The 20,110-nt window shown below is 51.7% G+C and overlaps 2 protein-coding genes across 5 annotated transcripts in view; both read right to left on the bottom strand.

The window, feature by feature from the left end:
- PACS1 (phosphofurin acidic cluster sorting protein 1) overlaps positions 1-1,124 on the bottom strand; it is a 143,268-nt gene extending 142,144 nt beyond the window's left edge. The window contains exon 1 of the mRNA XM_035013303.1: positions 616-1,124. Coding sequence (XP_034869194.1) covers positions 616-965 — 350 coding nt within the window. The 5' untranslated portion in view covers positions 966-1,124. The remainder of the gene's footprint in view (positions 1-615) is intronic.
- Positions 1,125-2,694: 1,570 nt separating this feature from the next.
- SF3B2 (splicing factor 3b subunit 2) lies at positions 2,695-17,154 on the bottom strand. 4 transcript variants are annotated; one of them, XM_035013305.1, is made up of 22 exons: positions 16,986-17,154; positions 16,760-16,806; positions 16,391-16,468; positions 15,394-15,642; positions 15,122-15,172; positions 13,841-13,958; positions 13,018-13,118; positions 12,597-12,693; positions 12,316-12,407; positions 11,715-11,930; positions 11,424-11,561; positions 11,171-11,251; positions 10,732-10,959; positions 9,543-9,692; positions 8,789-8,878; positions 8,570-8,677; positions 7,699-7,806; positions 7,279-7,421; positions 7,094-7,195; positions 3,561-3,660; positions 3,285-3,470; positions 2,695-2,941 (listed from the first exon to the last, which is right to left on the bottom strand). In XM_035013305.1, the coding sequence occupies exons 1-22, from the start codon at positions 17,116-17,118 to the stop codon at positions 2,870-2,872; spliced, it is 2,688 nt and encodes an 895-aa protein (XP_034869196.1). In that variant the 5' UTR covers positions 17,119-17,154; the 3' UTR covers positions 2,695-2,869. The 4 variants fall into 4 exon arrangements, with proteins under 4 accessions (XP_034869196.1, XP_034869198.1, XP_034869195.1 ...); XM_035013307.1 differs by having other exon boundaries at positions 15,122-15,169; XM_035013304.1 differs by having other exon boundaries at positions 16,760-16,809; positions 16,986-17,148.
- Between the last annotated feature and the right edge of the window lie 2,956 nt (positions 17,155-20,110).

Raw genomic sequence — 20,110 nt, 5'->3', positions numbered from 1 at the left:
TACACTTAAAGACACATTAAATAGGACTTTTACAAGAGCACAGAGAGGCCAGGACAGAATGTGTGTAATCTGAAGCCCAAATGAACGTGTGCGTATTGAAGACTAGAAGCCTCCAGGGTTACTCTATGGGCTTTACCTGGCAGAAGGTGACAACGGGAGTTTGGCACACGCTGAGTATATTGGGAAATAATAATATCAAAAGACATCTATACCACATCTATGTAACATATGTACAGCCCACGGGCGCCAGCGAGGCAAGGAAAAGAGTCTGTGACATTCGCAGGGAAACTGACCGCCAGGAAGGCCGGAATCGCTCAGATCGAAGAGAGAAGGCCCCGGGCTGAGAGTCCCGAAGGCCCCAATCGGGGAGGGGAAAAGGGTGGTCTCGGGCCGAGGCAGAAGGTGGGGCTGCCAGGAGAGGGCGGGGTCCCCGCAGGAGGAGTCCTGGGAGGCCTGGCGGGAGCCAGGCAGGAGCCAGGCGGGGCAGCCAGGGGGAATCCAGGGAGGGGGCGCTCCCTTGGGTGCTGGGACCGGGAAGAATGAAAAGGCGGGGGGGCCTGTCACAGACCCGGCCCTGCGGCCCCGAGGGCCCGGTCCCCCCCGCCCGCCGCTCACCTGGGCACGCAGCTGGACGAGCTCCGGTCCACCTCCCAGGTGGCGTACAGGTTCATCTGCACCGGGGCGGGGGTGCGGCCTGGCCCCGGGCCGGCGGGAGGCGCGGAGCCGGAGGCCACCGCGACGGCCATGGAGGTGGAGGTGGACGAGGACGAGGAGGAGGCGGCCGCCGCCGAGGTGGACGAGGACGACGAGGTGGCCTGGGCCAGCTTGGGGGGCGTCGGCTGCTGAGGCGGCGGCTGCTGCGGCGGCTGCTGCTGTTGCGGGGACTGGGCGACCCCAGAGCCCCGCTGGCCGCTGCCGCCCCCGGCGCCTCCAGGACCACCACCCGCCCCTCCGCGTTCAGCCATGGCCCGGCCGGGGGTGGGGGGCGCGGGGGTTCCGGGGACCCGGGCGGCGCCGAGAGGACGCCCAGGCTTCTCCCACGGCGGCGGCGAGGGATCTACTCGTCTCCTCAGCCCGCCCGCCCGAGCGCGCGAGCGAGCGAGCGAGAGGCTGCACGCACGCGCGGGGCCTCTCGGCGCGCGGTCCTCGCGCTCGCCCGCCGCTGCCTGTCGCGGCTCGCGCCGCCGAGACACTGGGTGGGCGTGTCCGTGGGGGGCGGGGAGCTCTGGCTGGCGCCGGCCCCACCCAGCACCGAGGGGCGGGGCCCGGGCTCGCGCTCGCGTCCCTGGCGAGCCTGTGGGCGCGCTCCCCTCGCTCCCCTTGCTCCCTAGGTCCCCGCGCTTCCCTCGTTCCCGAACCCGGCCGGACACTACTCTTAAATCCGCGGCGCGGGCGGCAGCCAGCCGGCCCGGCCCTCCCCTCCCCCGCCGTCCTCTCGGCAACAACAGCTAGGCCAGCGGAAACTCCGCTTTTCCGGGGCGCGGCCCCGGCCAGGAGGGGGCTGCCGCGGGAGCGCGCTTCGGGGCCCTCGGATCCCCAGAGCCCGGCAAAGCCCGCGTCGCGCCCGCCTACCTAGTCGCCCCCGCTCTGCGCCCCGGGGTTTCTTCACGACCTACAAAGGGAACCGTGGCGACCCAGTGGTCGGCCCGCGCGCCTGTGGGCTGTGAAGTTTCCGTCCCTGCTTCTCTCCACCATAGGCGCGTGGGCTCTGAGACCTAGAGTCCAGAAGGCCCTGCCTGGCAAGTGTGAAAGAAATATAAAGCTAAGCCCCGGACCATTAGGAGCCACCCTTCCTCCTTTTCTGTCTTACTGCTCCCCTCCCCCAAGGAAGGATTCTAGAGTTCAAGCCCCTTCATCCCTGCCCTCAATTTCTTCCACCTGTAATGTTTTCTCTGCTTTCACCGTTTACTTAATCTCTAACATTCTACTCCTCCCAAGACTTAGCTCAATCAACTGCCACGTCCAACATGGGTTCTCCCACACTACACACCCCCTCCCTCCGCCCCGCCCCCCCCAGCCATCCATCATCTCCAAAACCATCTTCAAGTCTCCGGACATGGGCACCTTGGTTGGTGCACTTTGGGCAAAGCAATACCAGTAGTACAACAGCAGAATGACTTCTCTCCTCAGCACCCAGCAAATACCTGTTGGGCCCCTAAAGTCCAACCTTGTCTAGCCTGTTGGGAAGACTTCTTGGGACCAGAGGACTAGAACCTGGAGAAAGCAAGCCCCCCCCCCCCCCCCCCCCCCCCATCTAGAGACTGGGTGACTGAAACCACTCAGGAGTTCACACGGACTCAGGACAATCAAGATTTTGAGTTGTGTTCTCTCCTAGGTATGGACTTGGGACTCCTTTGGCCACAGGTCTATTAAGAAGGCCTGACCTGGCCTACTTCCCAAGCCCACTGCACTTCCTCAGCCCAGCCAGGGTGCTAAGCTGGCTATTTTTAGTCCCCAAGGACAAAGTAGTAAGGTCAAACCAGACCTAGAGGTACTTCCCAGAGAGCCCTCTTACAAAAGCAGGCAGTGGTAAGACACAATTTCAGCCTGGCTTTGAATTTATCACCAGTTTCAACTGCAACATCTGATCCAGGCGCATGCCCCTGGTCACTGAGGCAGCCCTGAAGTTGCAGAAAAAGCCTGTTTTAGTCCTTTTGCACGAGGGGATTAAAAGATGAAGGAGGATCAGAAGGGTTACATATGCATCTCTTTCCTTGGGAAACAGCTTTATTTACAAAACAGGTCTAAAATAAGAACATGTAATGAGGAGCCCTTGGGAATTGTGGGAGAGCTGGCTCTTGGGGACCATGTGTGAAGCCCAAGCATCCAGACAAAGGGCCTAAAGGAGGGCCAGATGTGTGAGGGGGACCTAAAATTTGAACTCTTTATATTTCTTGCTGCCCCCGCGGCTGTCCTGGGGCTGAGCTTTCCGTTTCTTTTGCTAGAGGAGAGAAAGAGAAACAGGTTACAACAGGTGAAACAACCCACTGCTCCCCAAGACAAGGGTGGGCAGCCTGACTCAGCCACACGGATCTGTGGAGAAAGTGCTAAAACTGGATTCTCAGACTTGGATCAGTTCCCCTCCCTGTGCCTTAGTTTCATCATCCTTAAAGAGGGCAGCCCACCGGAGGATTTCTAAGGTTTCCAGCACCGGGGAAGCTCAGGGCAGCAGACACTGAGTGCACCCTCATTCTCATATTAGAGGACACCACGCCACTGAAAATGGAGTCCCTGGTACCTAGTCCCTGGCTCACACCCAGCTGGGTTCCCCTGTGACCTCCTACCTTCTGTTTGGCAGCATGCTCGGCCACCATGTCACTAAAGTCTTCCTTCTCCACCTGTGCCTGCTGCTCCCGCACATGCTCCTCATACTTCTGGGTCATGGCCATGGGATCCAGCTCCAACTCTTCAGGTGCCAGGGCCACTTCCACACCTTGTAGCTCGGGAGCCGGGCCCTTCCTGCTCATCACCTGGAAAAGGGATCAGAGTCTTGTCATCTACAGAGAGGCTTGGAAGACTTTGTTTCTGCCCCCTTTCCCAGCCCCCAAAAGAGTGCTCACTGTGGACATGTCATAGATGTGGGTTGATCCCATCATGGCTCCCCCAACAGTGGCCGTTCTCTTCTCTGGTAACACAGTGAACAGCTGAGGTGTCTCACTTCTGCAAAGGACAATGCAGTCAGGCCCAAAAAGGAAGGGATATAAGGGTCTCCAGAAGGGGAAGCAAAGAGAACACAGCAGCACCTCCGCCCAGCTCCCAGAGGAATTCTAAGACACCCAAAGGAAAAATGATGCCTAGGCTGCCTCTGTGGGTCGTAAAGACCCATGAGAGGAAAGGACTGGGTCAGTGGAGAGGGGGGTGGAGCAGTGCTGATTCCAGGAAATACAGCCTGGAAGGAATACAGGGACTGAGTTAAAGGATCCCCTGAACCAGGTTTAGGAGATCAGAAACTAAGATTCCCACATGTGAAGAAGGGCTAAGGGTCAGGCTGAAAAGTTTCCAAAAGAACTCTGGTACAGAGAAGATGGCAGGAGAAAAGAGACGACAACAGCTCCTGCCCAGAGTTGTACCTGGAGTCCTAACAGAGAACTCAAACTTCCAGTAGTTCTTACGGCGCAAGAACCATCTGAGCCAGTCTCGCCATGAATTTCAATGATTCCACTCAAAACACAAGAGCAAATCTACCAATATCAACCCAGACCTCTCCCCACCTCTCCCGCTGGAAGAGGCAACAATCTATTCTCACATAGCGGCCAGAGTTAACACCTTAAAACAGTTCAGATCCTGTCATTCCTTTGCTCAAAATCCTGAGGCTTCTGATTATTTGAATAAACCTAACCTCCCTACATGATCTAAAGGGTTCACAATCTGGTCCCTTACTTAATCCCTGTTCACTATACTCCAACCACATGACCCTTCCTCCTTTTCTTCCTTGAATATGCAAAGCTTGAGACTTCTGCAGAAGGAGTAACAGGGACCAGATTTAGCCTCCCACCTGAAACAACCAAAAAAAAAAATGGGCAAAACACATGAAACAAAGATCTTCCAGTCACTGGACAGGGGGTAACAAAGGAGAGTAACTCGTCAGACAGGAAACAAATGAGGCGTGTCCTTCAGTTACCCTGCCTCCTGCATTGAGAAAGTCTGCAGGCCACAGAACAAGGAGAGGGAACCCATGTAGAGCCCAGAGGACTCTAGTCGACGGAGTTGAAGGGATGAGCTGAAAGACCAGAGAGACCAAGGCAGCTAGAGACCACAAGGCAGAGTCCTAGAGAAGAGACAGCAGCACAGAGACTGGAGAACTCAGGAGACCTACAGAGGGTCCTCCTCAGTACTCAGGTGAGTAAAGTACCAGAGCCGGGGAAAGAAGCACCCAAAAAGACTAGTGGTAACAATGCCTGCTGCCCACATGGGCCTGGGAATAGTGCCTAACTCACTAGCCTGATTAAAAATCCTGATTAACAGGGCACTGGGTAGAGTATACAGAACGTCCTGTGCCTAGTAGGAGAGGGGACTGCACACCACTTCAGTCCTGCCTCAGGAACCTGAAAAGCAAGACCTGAGAGAATCAAACTGTTTCCAAGTACCTTAACTGTGTGCCTAAACAAACCTGAACAAGATTTATAGGAGTACAAAAGAACCCTGCACCCAACAAGGCGAATTTTACAAAGTCTGGCTTTCAATCAAAAATTAACAAGCATGTGGGGTGCTTGGGTGGCACAGTCCATTAAGTGTCCAACTCTTGGTTTCGGCTCAGGTCGTGACCTCAGGGTTATGAGATCAAGCCCCGAATTAAGATCTATGCTCATGGGCGCCTGGGTGGCTCAGTTGGTTAAGCGACTGCCTTCGGCTCAGGTCATGATCCTGGAGTCCCGGGATCGAGTCCCGCATCGGGCTCCCTGCTCGGCGGGGAGTCTGCTTCTCCCTCTGACCCTCCCCCCTCTCATGTCTCTGTCTCTCATTCTCTCTCTCTCAAATAAATAAATAAAATCTTAAAAAAAAAAAAAAAAAGATCTATGCTCAGCGTGGAGTCTGCTTGGGATTCTCTCTCTGTGTCCCTCTGCCCCTCCCGCTCGTGCTCTCTCTCTCAAATAAATGAATCTTTAAAAGGAAAAAAAAAAAAGGAAATACAAAGAAAAAAGAGGTATTTTCAAAATGAACAGAGCATCAGTGAGCAGGAGGGCAGCTTCAAGAGATCGAATACATATATAATTGGAGTTGCCAAAGGAGAAGAGAAAGCAAAGGGAAAAGGGATGTATTTGGAGAGGGGCGCCTGGGTGGCTCAGTCGGTTAAGTGTCTGTCTCTTGATCTCAGCTCAGATCATGATCTCAGGGTTGTGAGATCAAGCCCCATGTTGGGCTCCATGCTGGGCATGGAGCCTGCTTGGGATTCTCTCTCTCCCTCTTCCTCTGCCCCCCCCACCCCAAAATAAAGTACTAAAAGTAAAAAACTACTGTCAACCTAGGATCCTGTTCGTGACCAAAATCAAAAATCTTTCAAAAGGACATTTAAATAAAACAAACCAAAAAAATTAAAATAAAATAAATCTTTCAAAAGGACAAATGAAGTAGTTTTTAGACTGCCAACACTGAAAAAATTCATGACCAGCAGACCCACAACAAGAAATGCTGAAGGATGCCTTTCCGGTGGAAGGAAAATGCTACCAGATGGAAACCTGGATGTACACGAAGAAATTAAAGAACACTGAGAATGGTAATTAGATGAGTTAATATAGGACTAATTATTCAAATCTCTCTAAAAGATAAAAAAAAAAAAAGGACAACTGACCATTTAAACAAAAATAACCACATAGTGTAGGATTTACAACATGTCAAAGTAAAAAGCATGACAACAGTGCAAAGGTTGGGAAGAGAGAAATGGAAGTATACTGCTGTTAGGTGCTCACTACTCCCCAGAAGTGGCATTATCACCTGAAGGTAGATTGTGATAAAGATGGATACTATAAACCCTACAGCAACCACTAAAAATAACAAAACAGAGCTTTACAGTTAATAAGTCAACAAAGGAGATAAAATGGAGTCATAAAAAAAAATGTTCAATTAATCTAAAATGTAGGCAAATGGCAAAATGGAACAAAGAACAGAATGGGCAAAGAGAAGATCACCTCAGGAAAAAGGGGTCAATTCATCAAGAAGACTTAACAATACCATACACTTACATACCTAATAAGAGAGTTTCCACTGCAAGACTATGAGAAACCCATGCCTGTCTTAGGCACTTACAGCTCCTTCTGCGCTGGATCACCCTGTGGTTAGATCTTTCCTAACATTCAGCTCTCGGCTCAGATAGCTCCGTGAGACCTTCCCAAAGACCTCCCCACCACTCAAATCCCTCCACATCCCATTACCTAGTTGACTTTGCTTCACCATCCTACCCCTATCTGAAATCAGCTTGTTCTCTGATGAGCTGCTTACCTTGTGTTTTTCACTGCTTACAGCAGTGCCTAGCACAGAGCTGGTGTTCCATAACTGGTTCACAAGGTGGGGGAAGGGGGTAATGAGTCAGCTGGCCAACCCAGAGGCTGAAGGGAAGAGGAAGACCTTCTCTCTCAGCCCTGCCTGGTTCTCTCACCCGTCCATCGCTTCCTCGATCTTCTTCTTCCTCAGCTCAATGAGTTCAGGGGTCTCCATTCCAGCCGGCACTGACGAGAACCCTCCAGGAGTGATGAGGCCACTTCGAAGAGAGAAACAAGCTCTGGAGTAAAGAGAAGGCCCCCAGTGACAGACCACTTCAGAGGCAGACTCTGCTCTCCCCACCTGTCTGCAGGGGTAATAAAGCCTGTCTCATCTGGTTTGTCCTCATCACTTTCCTCCTCTTCCTCTTCTTCTGAAGACTCTTCATCAGATGGCTCCAGCTCCCCCCAAGGGGTCCTATCAATCTCTTCTTCCTCAGTCTTGGTCTGAAAGAGATCATTCATTCATTCAGCAAATGTTTTCTATATACTTATAATGTGTCAAGTTGTTGCAAACTGAAGGGATATAAAAGTAAACAGACAATAATCTCTGCCTACAGAGAGCTCATATTCTAGGGGGGAACTTGCGTCAGTCACATCTCAGGAAAATGCATGCCCTTTTTCAGACTTTGAAACTTCCGAACACCCAGCTCCCTGATAATGAATCTATAAACCAACAACCTCTACACTTCATGACCTGAAGTAAGACAGCCATGGCCTATACCTGAAATTCAGCAGCATTGGTTCCAAACACGTCCCCATAGAGTGGTTTCCCAGTCTCATCTACTGGGGGTTTGCCCCAGCCACCAGCATGGTACCCAAAGGAACAGCTCTGCAAGAGACCAAATGCAAGTCAGTTCCACTACTAAGCTCCAGAAACACTACAAAGTACAGAATTAATGCTTGGTAACTCTGGAAATTATGATTTGAGAAGAATTAAATGTACTACAAAGCAAAAGTAGTAGCAACAGAAATCCAGAGGCAATAGGATGGGGAGATGGGAGGCAGAGAGTCAACTAATAAACCTCAGCCTTCATGGTAGGGTGCATTATGTCTGAAAATAAATCAGGTACTTTTAAAAACAGGATGCTTAACTTCTTACTGATTTTTCCTAACTTTGGGAAGCTTTTAAGATCTATTTCTTTAAAGGGACAGAAATTTTTACCTGAAGTTTAACAGTTACTTCTTTTTCACTTTAATGACTTTGCTAGCCATTAAAATTTTTTTAAATCAATGCTCCATATTTAAAAATAAAAGCATAATGCCATTCTTGAGATAAAATTATTTCTATCTGTCCAGCCATGTATATATCAGAATGTCTGGAAACACATTCACCAAATTTTAAATCTGGTTATTTCTGAGTGGTGAAGTAACAGGTGATTTTTTTTTCACCTTTGTAAACTGTCAATTCTCATTGACTGTTTTATGGTGAGCATGTCAGGTTTTTTAGCAAACAAAAACTACTTTTTTTTTTTTTTTTAAAGAGAGACATGGTGGGTGGCATGAGAGAACAACAACAAAAAAACAAAACGAAAAAAAAACCCATCCTCTAGTTAAAAGGCAGAGGCAGATAAGAATGAAAGGCCAGTGTTCACCTCGGGGATGGGCGAGTTCAGCCCAGGAATTTTCAGGTTGGGGTACGACGGGGGTGGTCCATATCGCTGCATGGCAATCAGCCACGGGGGAGGGACCTTGTGAGCATTCTGCAGGAAAAAGAGAACAGGATACCATCTGCCCAACCCTGTCCTTTGTCTCCCTTCTGCCCCAATTCCCACTCTCTTCTTGGCTTCCCCAGTCAGGTAACTGGCACTCACTGGTCCTACTGGCATCCCAAGGGAAATCCTTAGCTCATCAGACAGATCTCCTGGCTTCTTCTCCTTCAGTCGTGTCTCAAACTCTTTCCCCTGAGAAAAAAACAGAGCACACTGTATTATGAATGCCAGACACACACTGGGAATTCAATGGCAAGAGAATAGGGGAACAAAGATGAGAAGTCCCAATCCACACCAGATACAAAATCCCACTGAGAGCTGCCCTAGTGCCTGTTGATTCTCATCACTCCTTTCCCTGGCTAGAGTAGGAAAAGGAATAAAGGCCAGGAAGGAGGGGAGAAGCAAGACTCCCAGTGCTAACATTAACCCACTAGAAGAATACGGCCTGATTTAGGACCTGCCTTCTCATCTGTAAAATGAGGGCACTTGACAGGATGATCTCCAAGATCCTTCCACCTCAAAAATTTCCTAATATCATGGTGCCTGCTATTTCAAGGATCAGGGGGAAAAAAAACTTTTCTCCCACCCTCAATACTATTTTCTTAAAAGCATCTACCACTTGGCGCCTCTGCCCCTTACCAGTCGTCACTTTGAAAACATGGACTAAACCTCTCCTCCAAAAAAAACTACCTCATTTTAAGATTTCAAATTCCACTCCATCCAAGGGGAGTTAAGGAACAATCCTATAAGGCTGAGGAAAGGAGCCACTGTACCAACTTGGAAAGCCTTTCCAACCAAGAGTTACACAGCCATGACCGAAGGCCCAGTCTTCTCTCCCAAGTCCCCACACCCGAACCTCATAGTACAGGTCCCCATGGATGGTCAGCTTTGGCTTGGTCTGCCACTTGAAGAAAGCATCATGCAGTTTCTGGTAGTCAATGTCAATCTTCCCCATCTTGGGCCGAACCTTCTCTCGCATTTTGGACTTCATGGTCTTCTGTTCTTCCTGTGGGGAATTCCAGAAGACAGGTCATAAAAGGTATTCACCAAGTTTGGCTCTTCATAGATCTGGCTCCCCGCTCCCAAAAGAAATAAAGGGAGGGGCGCCTGGGTGGCTCAGTCAGTTAAGCACCTGCCTTAGGCCCAGGTCATGATCCCTGGGTCCTGGGATGGAGCCCCGCATCGGGCTCCCTGCTCAGCAGGGAGTCTGCTTCTTCCTCCCCCTCCGCCCGTCCCCCTCCACCTGTGCTCTGTCTCTTGCTTTCTCTCTCTCAAATAAATGAAATTTTTAAAAAAGAAAGAAAGAAAGAGAGGAAAACCTCATGTATCTCATTCCAGAAGTTACCAAAATCATTCCTGCTCAAACCCCTCAAAATTACACAATCCATGTTGAACAAAATAGATGTGTCATGTTAAATCATCTTCAGCTATACACTGATAAATACTTTTTCAAGCCATCTGATCAACAGACTGACCTCATTAGCTGCCTCTGGACAGAACTAGGTGACTGGAGTCTTAACTGGTAGGCAGTTTTCATCATGTACTTTTGTACCTCCCAAATTTTTTGCAGTACAAATATTATCTAATCAAAGCACTTAACTTAAAAATTTAAATCTAAGAAGTTACACAACCACCATGAATCTCTAGCCACAAAGTGCATCAGGCTCACACTGGGAACAGGGAACTGCAGACACAGCCAAAAGCCACCTGCAGGAAAAGGAGTCACCATGCGCAGATCAAAGAGCCGGCTAGATGCAGGCAGAGGAGGAATGAGGAGACAAGGGGGGAAACACGCGGAATCAGAAGTCTCAGCATGGGGCAGGAGAGCTAGCTCTGAATATCAAGGCCAGGTCTGCCTTTCACAAGCTGATGTCTTTTCCTCCCACCCTTCCCGCCCTCTGTCATACGCAATGCTGATTTCTGGAGAACGGATAATTAGACAGTTAACAAGTAGGTAGACTTTGGGAACCACATTCACGATTTTGAAATAGGCTATTAAAGATGTGGATCTGCGGGGCCGATCTGAACGCTGGCCAGTCCCTTACCTTCTCCTGCAGGGCCTCCCGCATCTCCTGAATGCCTGTGCGTTTGATGAAGTCTGGCAGCTCAAAGGGGGGCTTCTCAATGCCTCGTTTGCCCTGTAGGTACTTGCGCTTAAAACACCAATGGCGTGGTACAGGCACAGAATTCCGCGTGGCCTTGAGGTGAACCAAGAGCTTGGGGTCCTGTGCGGTGACATCGTGCATCTCCACAACGTCAGGCCGAGCCACAAGCTGGAAAACACAGCAACGTGCCACTAGAAAGCCCTAACCTCTCAGGTCTGACTCTCTCTTTCTCGTCCTCAGAGGACACACACCTAAGTCACCCAGGCCTCCTTCAAAACCCTCCCCCCCACCCCAAAACAAAACCCCTATGCATTTTTACGAGCTTCTCATGCGGTCTCCCAGCCACGCTCTCGATCTGCTAGATCAGCTGGGGTCTCACCTGCTTGAGCTCAGCCACAGTGAAGCGATTCATTCGGCGCAACTTTTTCTTGGACAACTTGGGGGCTTCTGGCTTCTTCTCCTAGAACAAAACCATCATTTCTTTTGAGCAGGACTATCAGGTGTGAATCATACTGCCCGGCTCACCCCAAAGAGATTCTCCTTTGCAGGAGTTCACCATGGTCCCTGACTGGATGCATCTCAGCCATCTGTCCCGAGGCCCTACCTCCCAACCAGGAGCATGAGGGCCTCACCTGTTCGTCATCACTGCTATCGTCATCGCTGTCCTTGTGCTCCTCCTCAAAGCCCTTCTTCTTGGGGGCCGCAGAGTTCTCCAGTTTGTCAAGTTTCTCTGGCTCCTTCTCCTTCTCCTTCTTCACGTCATCAGTGAGCTGAGGAGGCAGACAATGTGGAAACCCAAGCCCTGTGTCCCTCCTTAGTTCCTGAACCCAGCACTGAAAAGATGCCCTCCTTACCCTGTCTTTCCCCATCCCCGCCCCTTCCCTGCTCAGCTCTGCCCCTTCCCAATGTGGGGCTCCTTGTACCTTGAAAGCCTCAAAAATCCTCTTGAAGAAGATGAAGTTGGGTTCATAAATTTCAGGTTCTTCAGTCACATACTCAATTTCAACGTCAGCTGCTGGGGAGTCAGAGCCACGGGACCGGGCTGACTCTTTCTCTCGGTCCCCAGAGCTCTCAGATGACGCCCCCCGAACCCGCTGGGGCTTTTTCTTCTTCTTTCGGTTCCGACGCTTCCGGTTTTTCTTGCAAAAGAAGGAAAACCAACTGGGTCAGAGAATCCAAGCACCATGCCTGCCCCCTAATCTCCTCATCCAATTTCCCCAAGTGACGGAGGAAAGAGGCCTTGAAGTCAGACTCTAAAGTTCTGCTCCTCTCAAGCTGTATGCCTCTCAGTAAATTCCTGCACCTCTTAGAACCTAACTGTTTGCAGCTATAAAACGTAGGCACACACAGTACTCTGAACTCCAAGGATTTATGACAATTAAACACAAAATATTTGTAAGGTGCTTAGGACAGGAACTAGCACGAAATAGCAGCTATTATCTATCGAACACCTTGCACTGGTGTTACTTTAGTGCCCAAATACAGTCTCCAGACATTCCTTCCAGACTCAGCTCCATCCCATACCTCTTTCTTGGATACAGACACGGTGTCCTCCTCAGTCTCTGAAGCTGACTGGCCCAGGGACGAGCGAGTGTCTGTTTCCATTTCCTCTTCCTCTGCAAAGGAGAAAGGCGGCCAACAGTCCCCTCACACTAGTACCCTGACACTCGCCCACAGTAACTCCTCTTTACCAAGGGCCAATTTCTCTCTCAAAGCCTCCTCAGGGGGAAAGGATGGAGGAATGCAGACTCAGCCTCGGCCTCTCCAGATTCTGCCCTGCAGCCCTCGGGACACAACACACTCACCCTGTTGAGAGTTCATCTCTTCCTGGCGGCTCTCCTTCAGCTGCAGAATCTTTTCCAAAGCCTGGGGGATCTTGGGTCCTACAGAGGGGTCATCCATCTGCCAGACACAACCCAGACACAGGAAATGATCTAGAATTCCCACCTCTTAAACTAGAAAAGACTGCCAGCCAAGTGATGTAAATAGCAGATAACAATACTAACTGGACCCAATCATCCCTCAGTACTCCTCAGAGTAAACCTCAAAACCCTGCCCCAGAAATGTCTCCCAAATCCTACTTCCTGCCCTACCTAAATATGCTTAACTAAATATGGCTCTCCCCCACCCCCCACCCCTGGAAGTCCTATCTCCTCTCAGAATCCTTCTCTAAAAATCCTCCTAAACCACATTCTCCTGTCCCTAGAAAGAAATCACCAATCTCACCTCTCTATTCTCATCTCCAGGGGGTGGTGGGGGACCACGAGGCCGGGGAACTGGGGCCCCCATGGGCAAAACAGTGGGAGTGGGGCCCACTGGAGCAGCAACTGTGAGAAGAAAGAAATCCAATGTCAGAAGAGACAAAACACGCATTTTACTTTTATTTTTTTTTTTTTAAGATTTTATTTATTTGACAGAGAGAGACACAGCGAGAGAGAGAACACAAGCAGGGGGAGTGGGAGAGGGAGAAGCAGGCTTCCTGCAGAGCAGGGAGCCCGACGCAGGGCTCGATCCCAGGACCCTGGGATCACGACCTGAGCCGAAGGCAGACGCCCAACGACTGAGCCACCCAGGCGCCCCAAAACACGCATTTTAAAAATTACCTTCCTTGGGCGCCTGGGTGGCTCAGTTGGTTAAGCGACTGCTTTCGGCTCAGGTCATGATCCTGGAGTCCCGGGATCGAGTCCCGCATCGGGCTCCCTGCTCGGCAGGGAGCCTGCTTCTCCCTCTGACCCTCCCCCCTCTCATGTGCTCTCTCTCTCCTCTCATCCTCTCTCTCAAATAAATAAATAAAATCTTAAAAAAAAAAAAAAATTACCTTCCTTGCTAAAGGTCAGTCACCCTTAGGGAGAGGGGGGTGGCTAGAAGGAAGCCTGGGAGAGCTTTTGAGGTATTAGTATCATTTTGGTTCTTGGTCCTGGTGCTGGTTTTATGAGTTGTTCAGTTTACGACAATTCATTGAACTGTACGCACTTTATAGGATACGTACTTACATTTAGGATTTTTCAAACACATTCTTTTCCCTTCCCTTCCATTTCCAGGGTCTTACCTCGAGGACCCAGAGGAGTACGAACACCAATCTGGCCCATGTCTTGTGGGGGCCGAGGCACTGGGGTGCCCATCTTGGCAATCTCCTGCTGCCGTTCCTGCTCCAGAAGCACAGCTGCCTACAAGAGAGAAGTGAGAGTGAAGACACAGCTTGGAAATCCATTGGGCAGGCAGCCTTTGGCAAATGCAGGCTTTTAGCCAATAGGCCCAAGGAGAACAATCAGGTACCACTCGAGTTCACACATCCCCACCACCCCCACCCTTCCAGGCTACTGATCCAAATGGAGGAGGCCTCTCATCACAAAAGAAAATCCCTGGAAATAACACCAAAAAACCCCCGGGAAACTCCTGGCTTCTACCACAGAATTTAACATTTAGCTACACACAGTCTTCTATTTTTCAACAAGAGTTTTCTTCCCCAAGAGGGAAGAATTTCTAAGGAACAATGAATTCTTTTCTTACATCTGCTCCTCAAGATCTAGCACAATCTAGGGGCGCCTGGGTGGCTCAGTCGTTAAGCATCTGCCTTCGGCTCAGGTCATGATCCCAGGGTCCTGGGATCGAGCCCCACATTGGGCTCCCTGCTCAGCAGAAAGCCTGCTTCTCCCTCTCCCTCTCCCCCTGCTTGTGTTCCCTCTCTCGCTGTGTCTCTGTCAAATAAATAAATAAAATCTTTAAAGAAAAAAAAAAGATTTAGCACAATCTAAGCAAAAATAGCACTTCATAAATAATTTCGTATCTATTCCTGTTAATGCTTACTTTCTAATACTCCCGGTAACGCTCTAGGGAACAACTGATAGAACACCCCTCTGGGACTGAATGTTTTCTGTATCATTCTCTAACTACATCTACCACGTTGAGTCTAAATATAACACAATTGACTAAATGAATCCGGGGTCCTCTTGTAGGTACCTAAAACAACATCACAAGAGTCTAACAGGAATCACCAAACTTTTTCTGCAATAGGCTAAACAATAAATATCTTAGACTTTATGGGCCGCTGCAAGGGCTGTAGTATGTTCTTGGTTTCCTAATTTTCTTAACAATCCTCTAAAGACAGAAAAACCATTCTTAACTTGCAGGCCATAGAAAATCAGGTCACAGTCTGCAGTTTACCAATCCCTGGGCTCCAGAAAAGATGGGATTATTTGGAAGATACTGGAACTTAAGGATGAGGTAACCTCCACAGAAACTTTGCATGGTGCGTCTTGTTTTGGACACTAAACGTTACAAGTGACAGCCAATGGACTGGACCATCAGGCCAAAGGTTGGGGGACATTACCCGCTTCTGCTGCTCCAAGAGCTCATGTTCCTTCAGTGAATGATCGCCCTGCTTAAAAAAGAAAACAAGCTCACATCAGCACCACCATCCCTCAGGCCAGGCTGTCACAACTCCGCTTCCTGGGGTCCTCTTCCAGCTGAGGGTCTATGTTCTAGTCTCTGGTCCAGACCCTCCCAGAAGGCTCAGCCCCAGGATCTAGCCCTCTCTGAGGCTCCACTTCCCCTTTAGGACCCTGATGAGACCCCCCACACCGAAGCTGTCATCTGCCCTACCTGCTTGGCACGCTCCTCTTGCTGCATCAGCAATGCTGCCTGCTGCTGCGCCAGCTTCAGCCGCTCCTCCTCTGACAGAGCCACAGGCTCACCCACCCGGAGAGGAGGTGGTGGCCCCAAGTTTGGTGGGCGGGGCCCAACTGCCATAGGAAAGCCAAGGCCAAGGCCTGGTGGAGGTGGTGGGGGTGGTGGAGGAGGCTGCAGAGGGGGGAGTCCCATGGGTGGTGGTGGCATGGGAATCCCAGAAAGCTGTGGGAAAAAATGTGAACATAAACTAGGAAACGTTTACCTACTGCAGACATTTGCTGGGGATCTACTATGAGCCAGGTGCTAGAATTAAAAGTCAAATGACAAATAATTCCTGAATGCAAGAAAAGAATACTCTATAGCAATACCGATAGAAAAAGATGCTAACTTTGGGGCACCAACCAAGGAAAGCTATCGACTCTCTCCCCAGAAAACCATGCATGCAGGTTTTGCATACAATTTCAGGAAATTCGAGGACACCTCTAAAGGCCGCCTGGGAACTCCTCATTCAACACACAGAAGTCAACAGTTCCCAGGTCAGAGCCATTGTCCTAGAGAAAAATTCAAATCCTGGCTCAGAAAGGACATGAAAGTTGAGAAGGCTTAAATAAACTGGAGCCAGTGTGTCCCAATGACTCACTAAATGTAAAGGCTATGAAATCAAATCAAGGAATGAGCCTTAATGTCTCACTGAACAAAATGGAAACTGTGCCCTGGGAAGGCAAAAAGAGTTCTTTCCAGCTGAAGGAGAATCAAGTCAGGCTTCCAGATCATTTAAGCCGAACCCTGAATGACAGGTAGAATTTGGAGAAGCAGACACTGGGTAAGGTGATAAGGATCAGGACCAAGGGAGATCTGAAGAGCTGCCATTACTCCCTGTCCAATCTGTTAGTTGCAACCCCAATACACTGAACGTGAGAGGGGCTACCCTGAACAGAAATCATCTTATAAAGTGGAACAACCTCCTTACCTGTGCCGACATGGGAGGGGGAGCAGCTTTGTCCCCATCTTCACCTCTCAGAACTGGCCGATTCAGCACGATGCCCGTCTGCAGAACAGAAAGGACTCCAGGTCAGTCCAAGAAGAGCTGTTCCACAAAACGACATTCACTCCCATTCATTCAACAAAATTTACCCAGTGCCTGTCTGCCGGAGCTTGAGCTAGGCACCGGAGAGAACCGACATATATAGAAACGATTACAACTGGTCAGGTAATGGCAAAAACCAGCAGAAACAGCAAACCCCTGCTTGCTGTGTAGAACTAAGACCGAGTGGTGAGGGGTCACGGAGGCCTTCTCCAGACACTCGGCCTCCCCTGATGTCCCGCCACCAACACTCACCTGGCGGGTGTAGGTCTGCAGCCGCTCCACCAGCTCCTCGCGACTCCCTGCTGGTCAAAGCACAGGATCAATGGGGTAGGTCAGGGCGAGCAGGCCAGAGGGACCAAGTCAGGCCCCAGTGGTCCGCCTCCGCCCCTCCCCCCGCCCCCGGGTCTCCGGGGTAACCAGGCTCCGCTTCTCCCTTAGGCCTACGCTGCCCCGGCTCTTGACCTCCCGAGTTCCTCACCCTGGATCGGAGCTCCGATCTCTGCCAATTTGGCCTGAAGCTCCTGGGCAGCCCAAGCGCCATAGTGCCCAGGAGGTGGCGGCGGCGGCAGCTGCAACTCTCCTTTGGGAGGCTCGGGATGCTCGGCCGCCATCTTAGCCGCAGGAAGGCGCGCGACCAACGCGGAAGTTCGAGCCAGACCTGGGGCCCACTTCCCGGAACTTCCGGCAGCGCCGTACGCCACGTCCGCTGGAGGATTGACAGGCCGTTCGCATTGAGGCCCAGCCCCTGCGGATCTCCAAGGGTCCCCCGGCGGCCTGGCAGCGAGGCCTTCTGGGAGTTGTAGTACGCAGGTCCGGTTCTCCGCGGGTTCGACTCCGTGAAGACTGTGCCCGACTGAAGCACCGGGAACACTGGGAGCGGGAGCGGGGGCGGGGCTGCGGGGAAAGATGGTCCCTCCCGAAAGGCGTGCTTTCCGCGTCTGACCTGCCGGAGCGCAGATCTCCAGCCTTCCGACCCGACTTCCAGCTCAGGCGTTAGAGGCCGGGACGCTTACGTTCCTCAGGGAGTCCTGAAGGACTCATTCCGCCGGCGGCCGCGCATTGCGGGCGCCAAGCGGGAGGTTGCAGCCGATGCCTGTGATAAAACAGTATCTGATTGTCTGCCCGCCCACCCCCGGCCCACGCATGGATGAATGGGCTGAAAGAGGATCGGAGCCGGAGAGGAGCGGGCTGAGCTCCAGCTGCCGACCTGGGGGAAGGGCCACACTTAAGCCCCTTTTTCACCTATCAGGCCGGCTCAAATGTCTCCACTAGGCTTTCTCCCGCTTTCCTTTCCTTCCGTGAAGTTCCCATAACACGTACAAACATCTACCATTTGTTTAAAGTCTTTCTTGCTCCTTTGCCCCACCTCCTCCCCCAAGACGTGAGCAGAGACCTGGTCTTTTTACTGTCTGGCAGCACCTGGCGTTCAAGTGGCGCTCAGTAATGATTAATGGGGGGAAAAAACACACCAACAAACGAAACGGTCTTGCGGGCGACAGGATTTGCATCTTTTTTAGTCTCGAAAATGAGCTCAAGACTCTTTCTCCCCTCGTCCCCACCAGCCTACTGGCGGAGTCGACGCTGCCTCCCTTGCCCCACCACCACCACCAGCAGCCGCCTGTGCGCCTGAGGGAGGGATGAGCAGATGCCCCCTGCCTGTCCAGCTTCCACCTCTCCCTATCCTGACCCGTCAATTCCGTGTCTCTCCCCACCTCCGCCACTAGCTCTGAGATCCCCTTCCCGTTCCAGCCCTGCCCTCTCACTGACAGGCTCACTGCGCGCGCGCGCGCGTGTGTGTGTGTGTGTGTGTGTGTGTGTGTGTGTGTGTGTGGTGTGAGAGAGCTGGTAGAGTCTCATTTTCCCCACACACCCACACCCTTCCTATCTTCTTTACAGCATGCTCCATTTCACTGACTGCCTCCCAAAGAGAAGTAGCTGAGAGCAGGGGAAAAAACAATGGGGTGCCAGGTTTAGGAGAAACAGAAAAGGACTGTGCCAGGAAGGTTGCTCACAATCTAGCCCTAGCTAGGAAATTCTCTTTCCTCCTGCCCAAGACTGGATCCTTCCTCTTTCCATCACCACCACCATCCCAGGCTCCAGATACTCCCAAAGGAGTGGCCAAACCCAGAAAGGACAGAAGAAATAACAGTGGTGCTCTCCCCTCTAGCTTGTCAGCACACACAGGAAGAACCATTCCTGACCCAAAGGAAGCACCTTTCTGCTCCCTGTAACTGGAGAGCTGCTGGCAGGGCATCTGAGGCTGCAGGGCCATAGGCATGTGTATGTGCTGGGGAAGGTGATAGGGGTCGCTGAGGCAAGATAAACTAAAGTCTGATGGGTGAGGAGGTAATGTAGCTAGGGCCAGAAAGGGACAAGTGCGGCCTCATCATAAGAGCCCTGGGACCCAGGCAGGGCAGGACCTCCCATTGTGCAGAGGGGAAACAGGGGCAGAGAGAAGTTGACATTCCCAAGAGGCGAAACTGGGACCACAAGCAGTTCTCCTGACTCCAAGTCCCCATTCCATTCTACCTCTTAACAAGGATCCTCACACAATAGCTACCTGTGTGGGGCTAGAATGGAATCCAATCCCCTCCAGTCCTGGTTTGGGCGGCTGTCCCAGCTCCTTGCCATACTAGGCCAAAAGGGGAGGAGAAAGCAGGGGTCCGTGAGAACCAATGAACTACATCTGGCATTATTTTGGGAGGTACTGCTACCCAGCTCCCAGGGGGTAGGAGCTAAGGCCTAAGAAGGCAGAAAATTCAGGACCACCCCCCCCCCAACACACACACACAGACACAACTCCATGGGAGTTTACACAGAGCCTTCCCATGTATCATCTCTGCAGTCTTGAGCAGCTCCAAGAACAGCTCGCTATTGGAGAGCTGAAAGTATCCAGGCCCAGGGAATTGGCTCTTGATGCTCGGACTTAAGTTCAACAAGGGTTGAACTTGGGTTCTCTGATTCCCAATACAAAGTGCTAAAGCTCTGGTCAGGAGTGAGTGGGTCTGGAGTCCAGCTGGAGAGTAGGAGTGGGTCAGCAGCAGGGGCTGGAAGGAAAGGGTCCCCAGGAGTGCGAGGGCAGATGGGACCAGACCTCAGGCTGGAGCTGTGCTTCTCTACTGGAGGTGGACAGAGGAGAAGGAGAGGAGGGAGGAAGCATGTGGGTGCTTGTAGAGGTACCTGTGTCTCTAACTCCCCCAGGACCCACCAGCCCAAGGTTGGCCTGTGGAGCCCGGAATGCCCAGCAATGCCAGAGTATCCAGATACCTTCTGGGCCTCAGTTTCCCCTTCTGTGGAGTGAGAGCAAGGAGCTGACGACATTGGTGTCCAGTCTCTGCAAGGTTGCCAGACGATGCCCGCATCCGAAGACGCCACCCGGAGATTGTCCCTGGGCAGCCCGAGAGTCAGAGCTGCCCCCTCCCCTTCCCCTCCCCCTCCACGGCACTGCTGCCGGGCCCCCGCCCCCGCCCCGCCTCCGGTGTGCGATGGGGGGCGGGCGGCGGGCAGAGCGGAGAGGATCGGAGCCGCCACCTGATCCCATCCAGGCGCGGAGAGGCGAGCGAACCGGCACTCGGCGCTCAGGGCCCCCGGCGCCCTCCGATC

This window comes from Mirounga leonina, unplaced genomic scaffold (assembly GCF_011800145.1).
Source record: "Mirounga leonina isolate KUSES-001 unplaced genomic scaffold, KU_Mleo_1.0 Mir_166, whole genome shotgun sequence".
Lineage (NCBI taxonomy): Eukaryota > Metazoa > Chordata > Mammalia > Carnivora > Phocidae > Mirounga > Mirounga leonina.
This window is presented reverse-complemented; position numbering and strand designations above follow the sequence as displayed.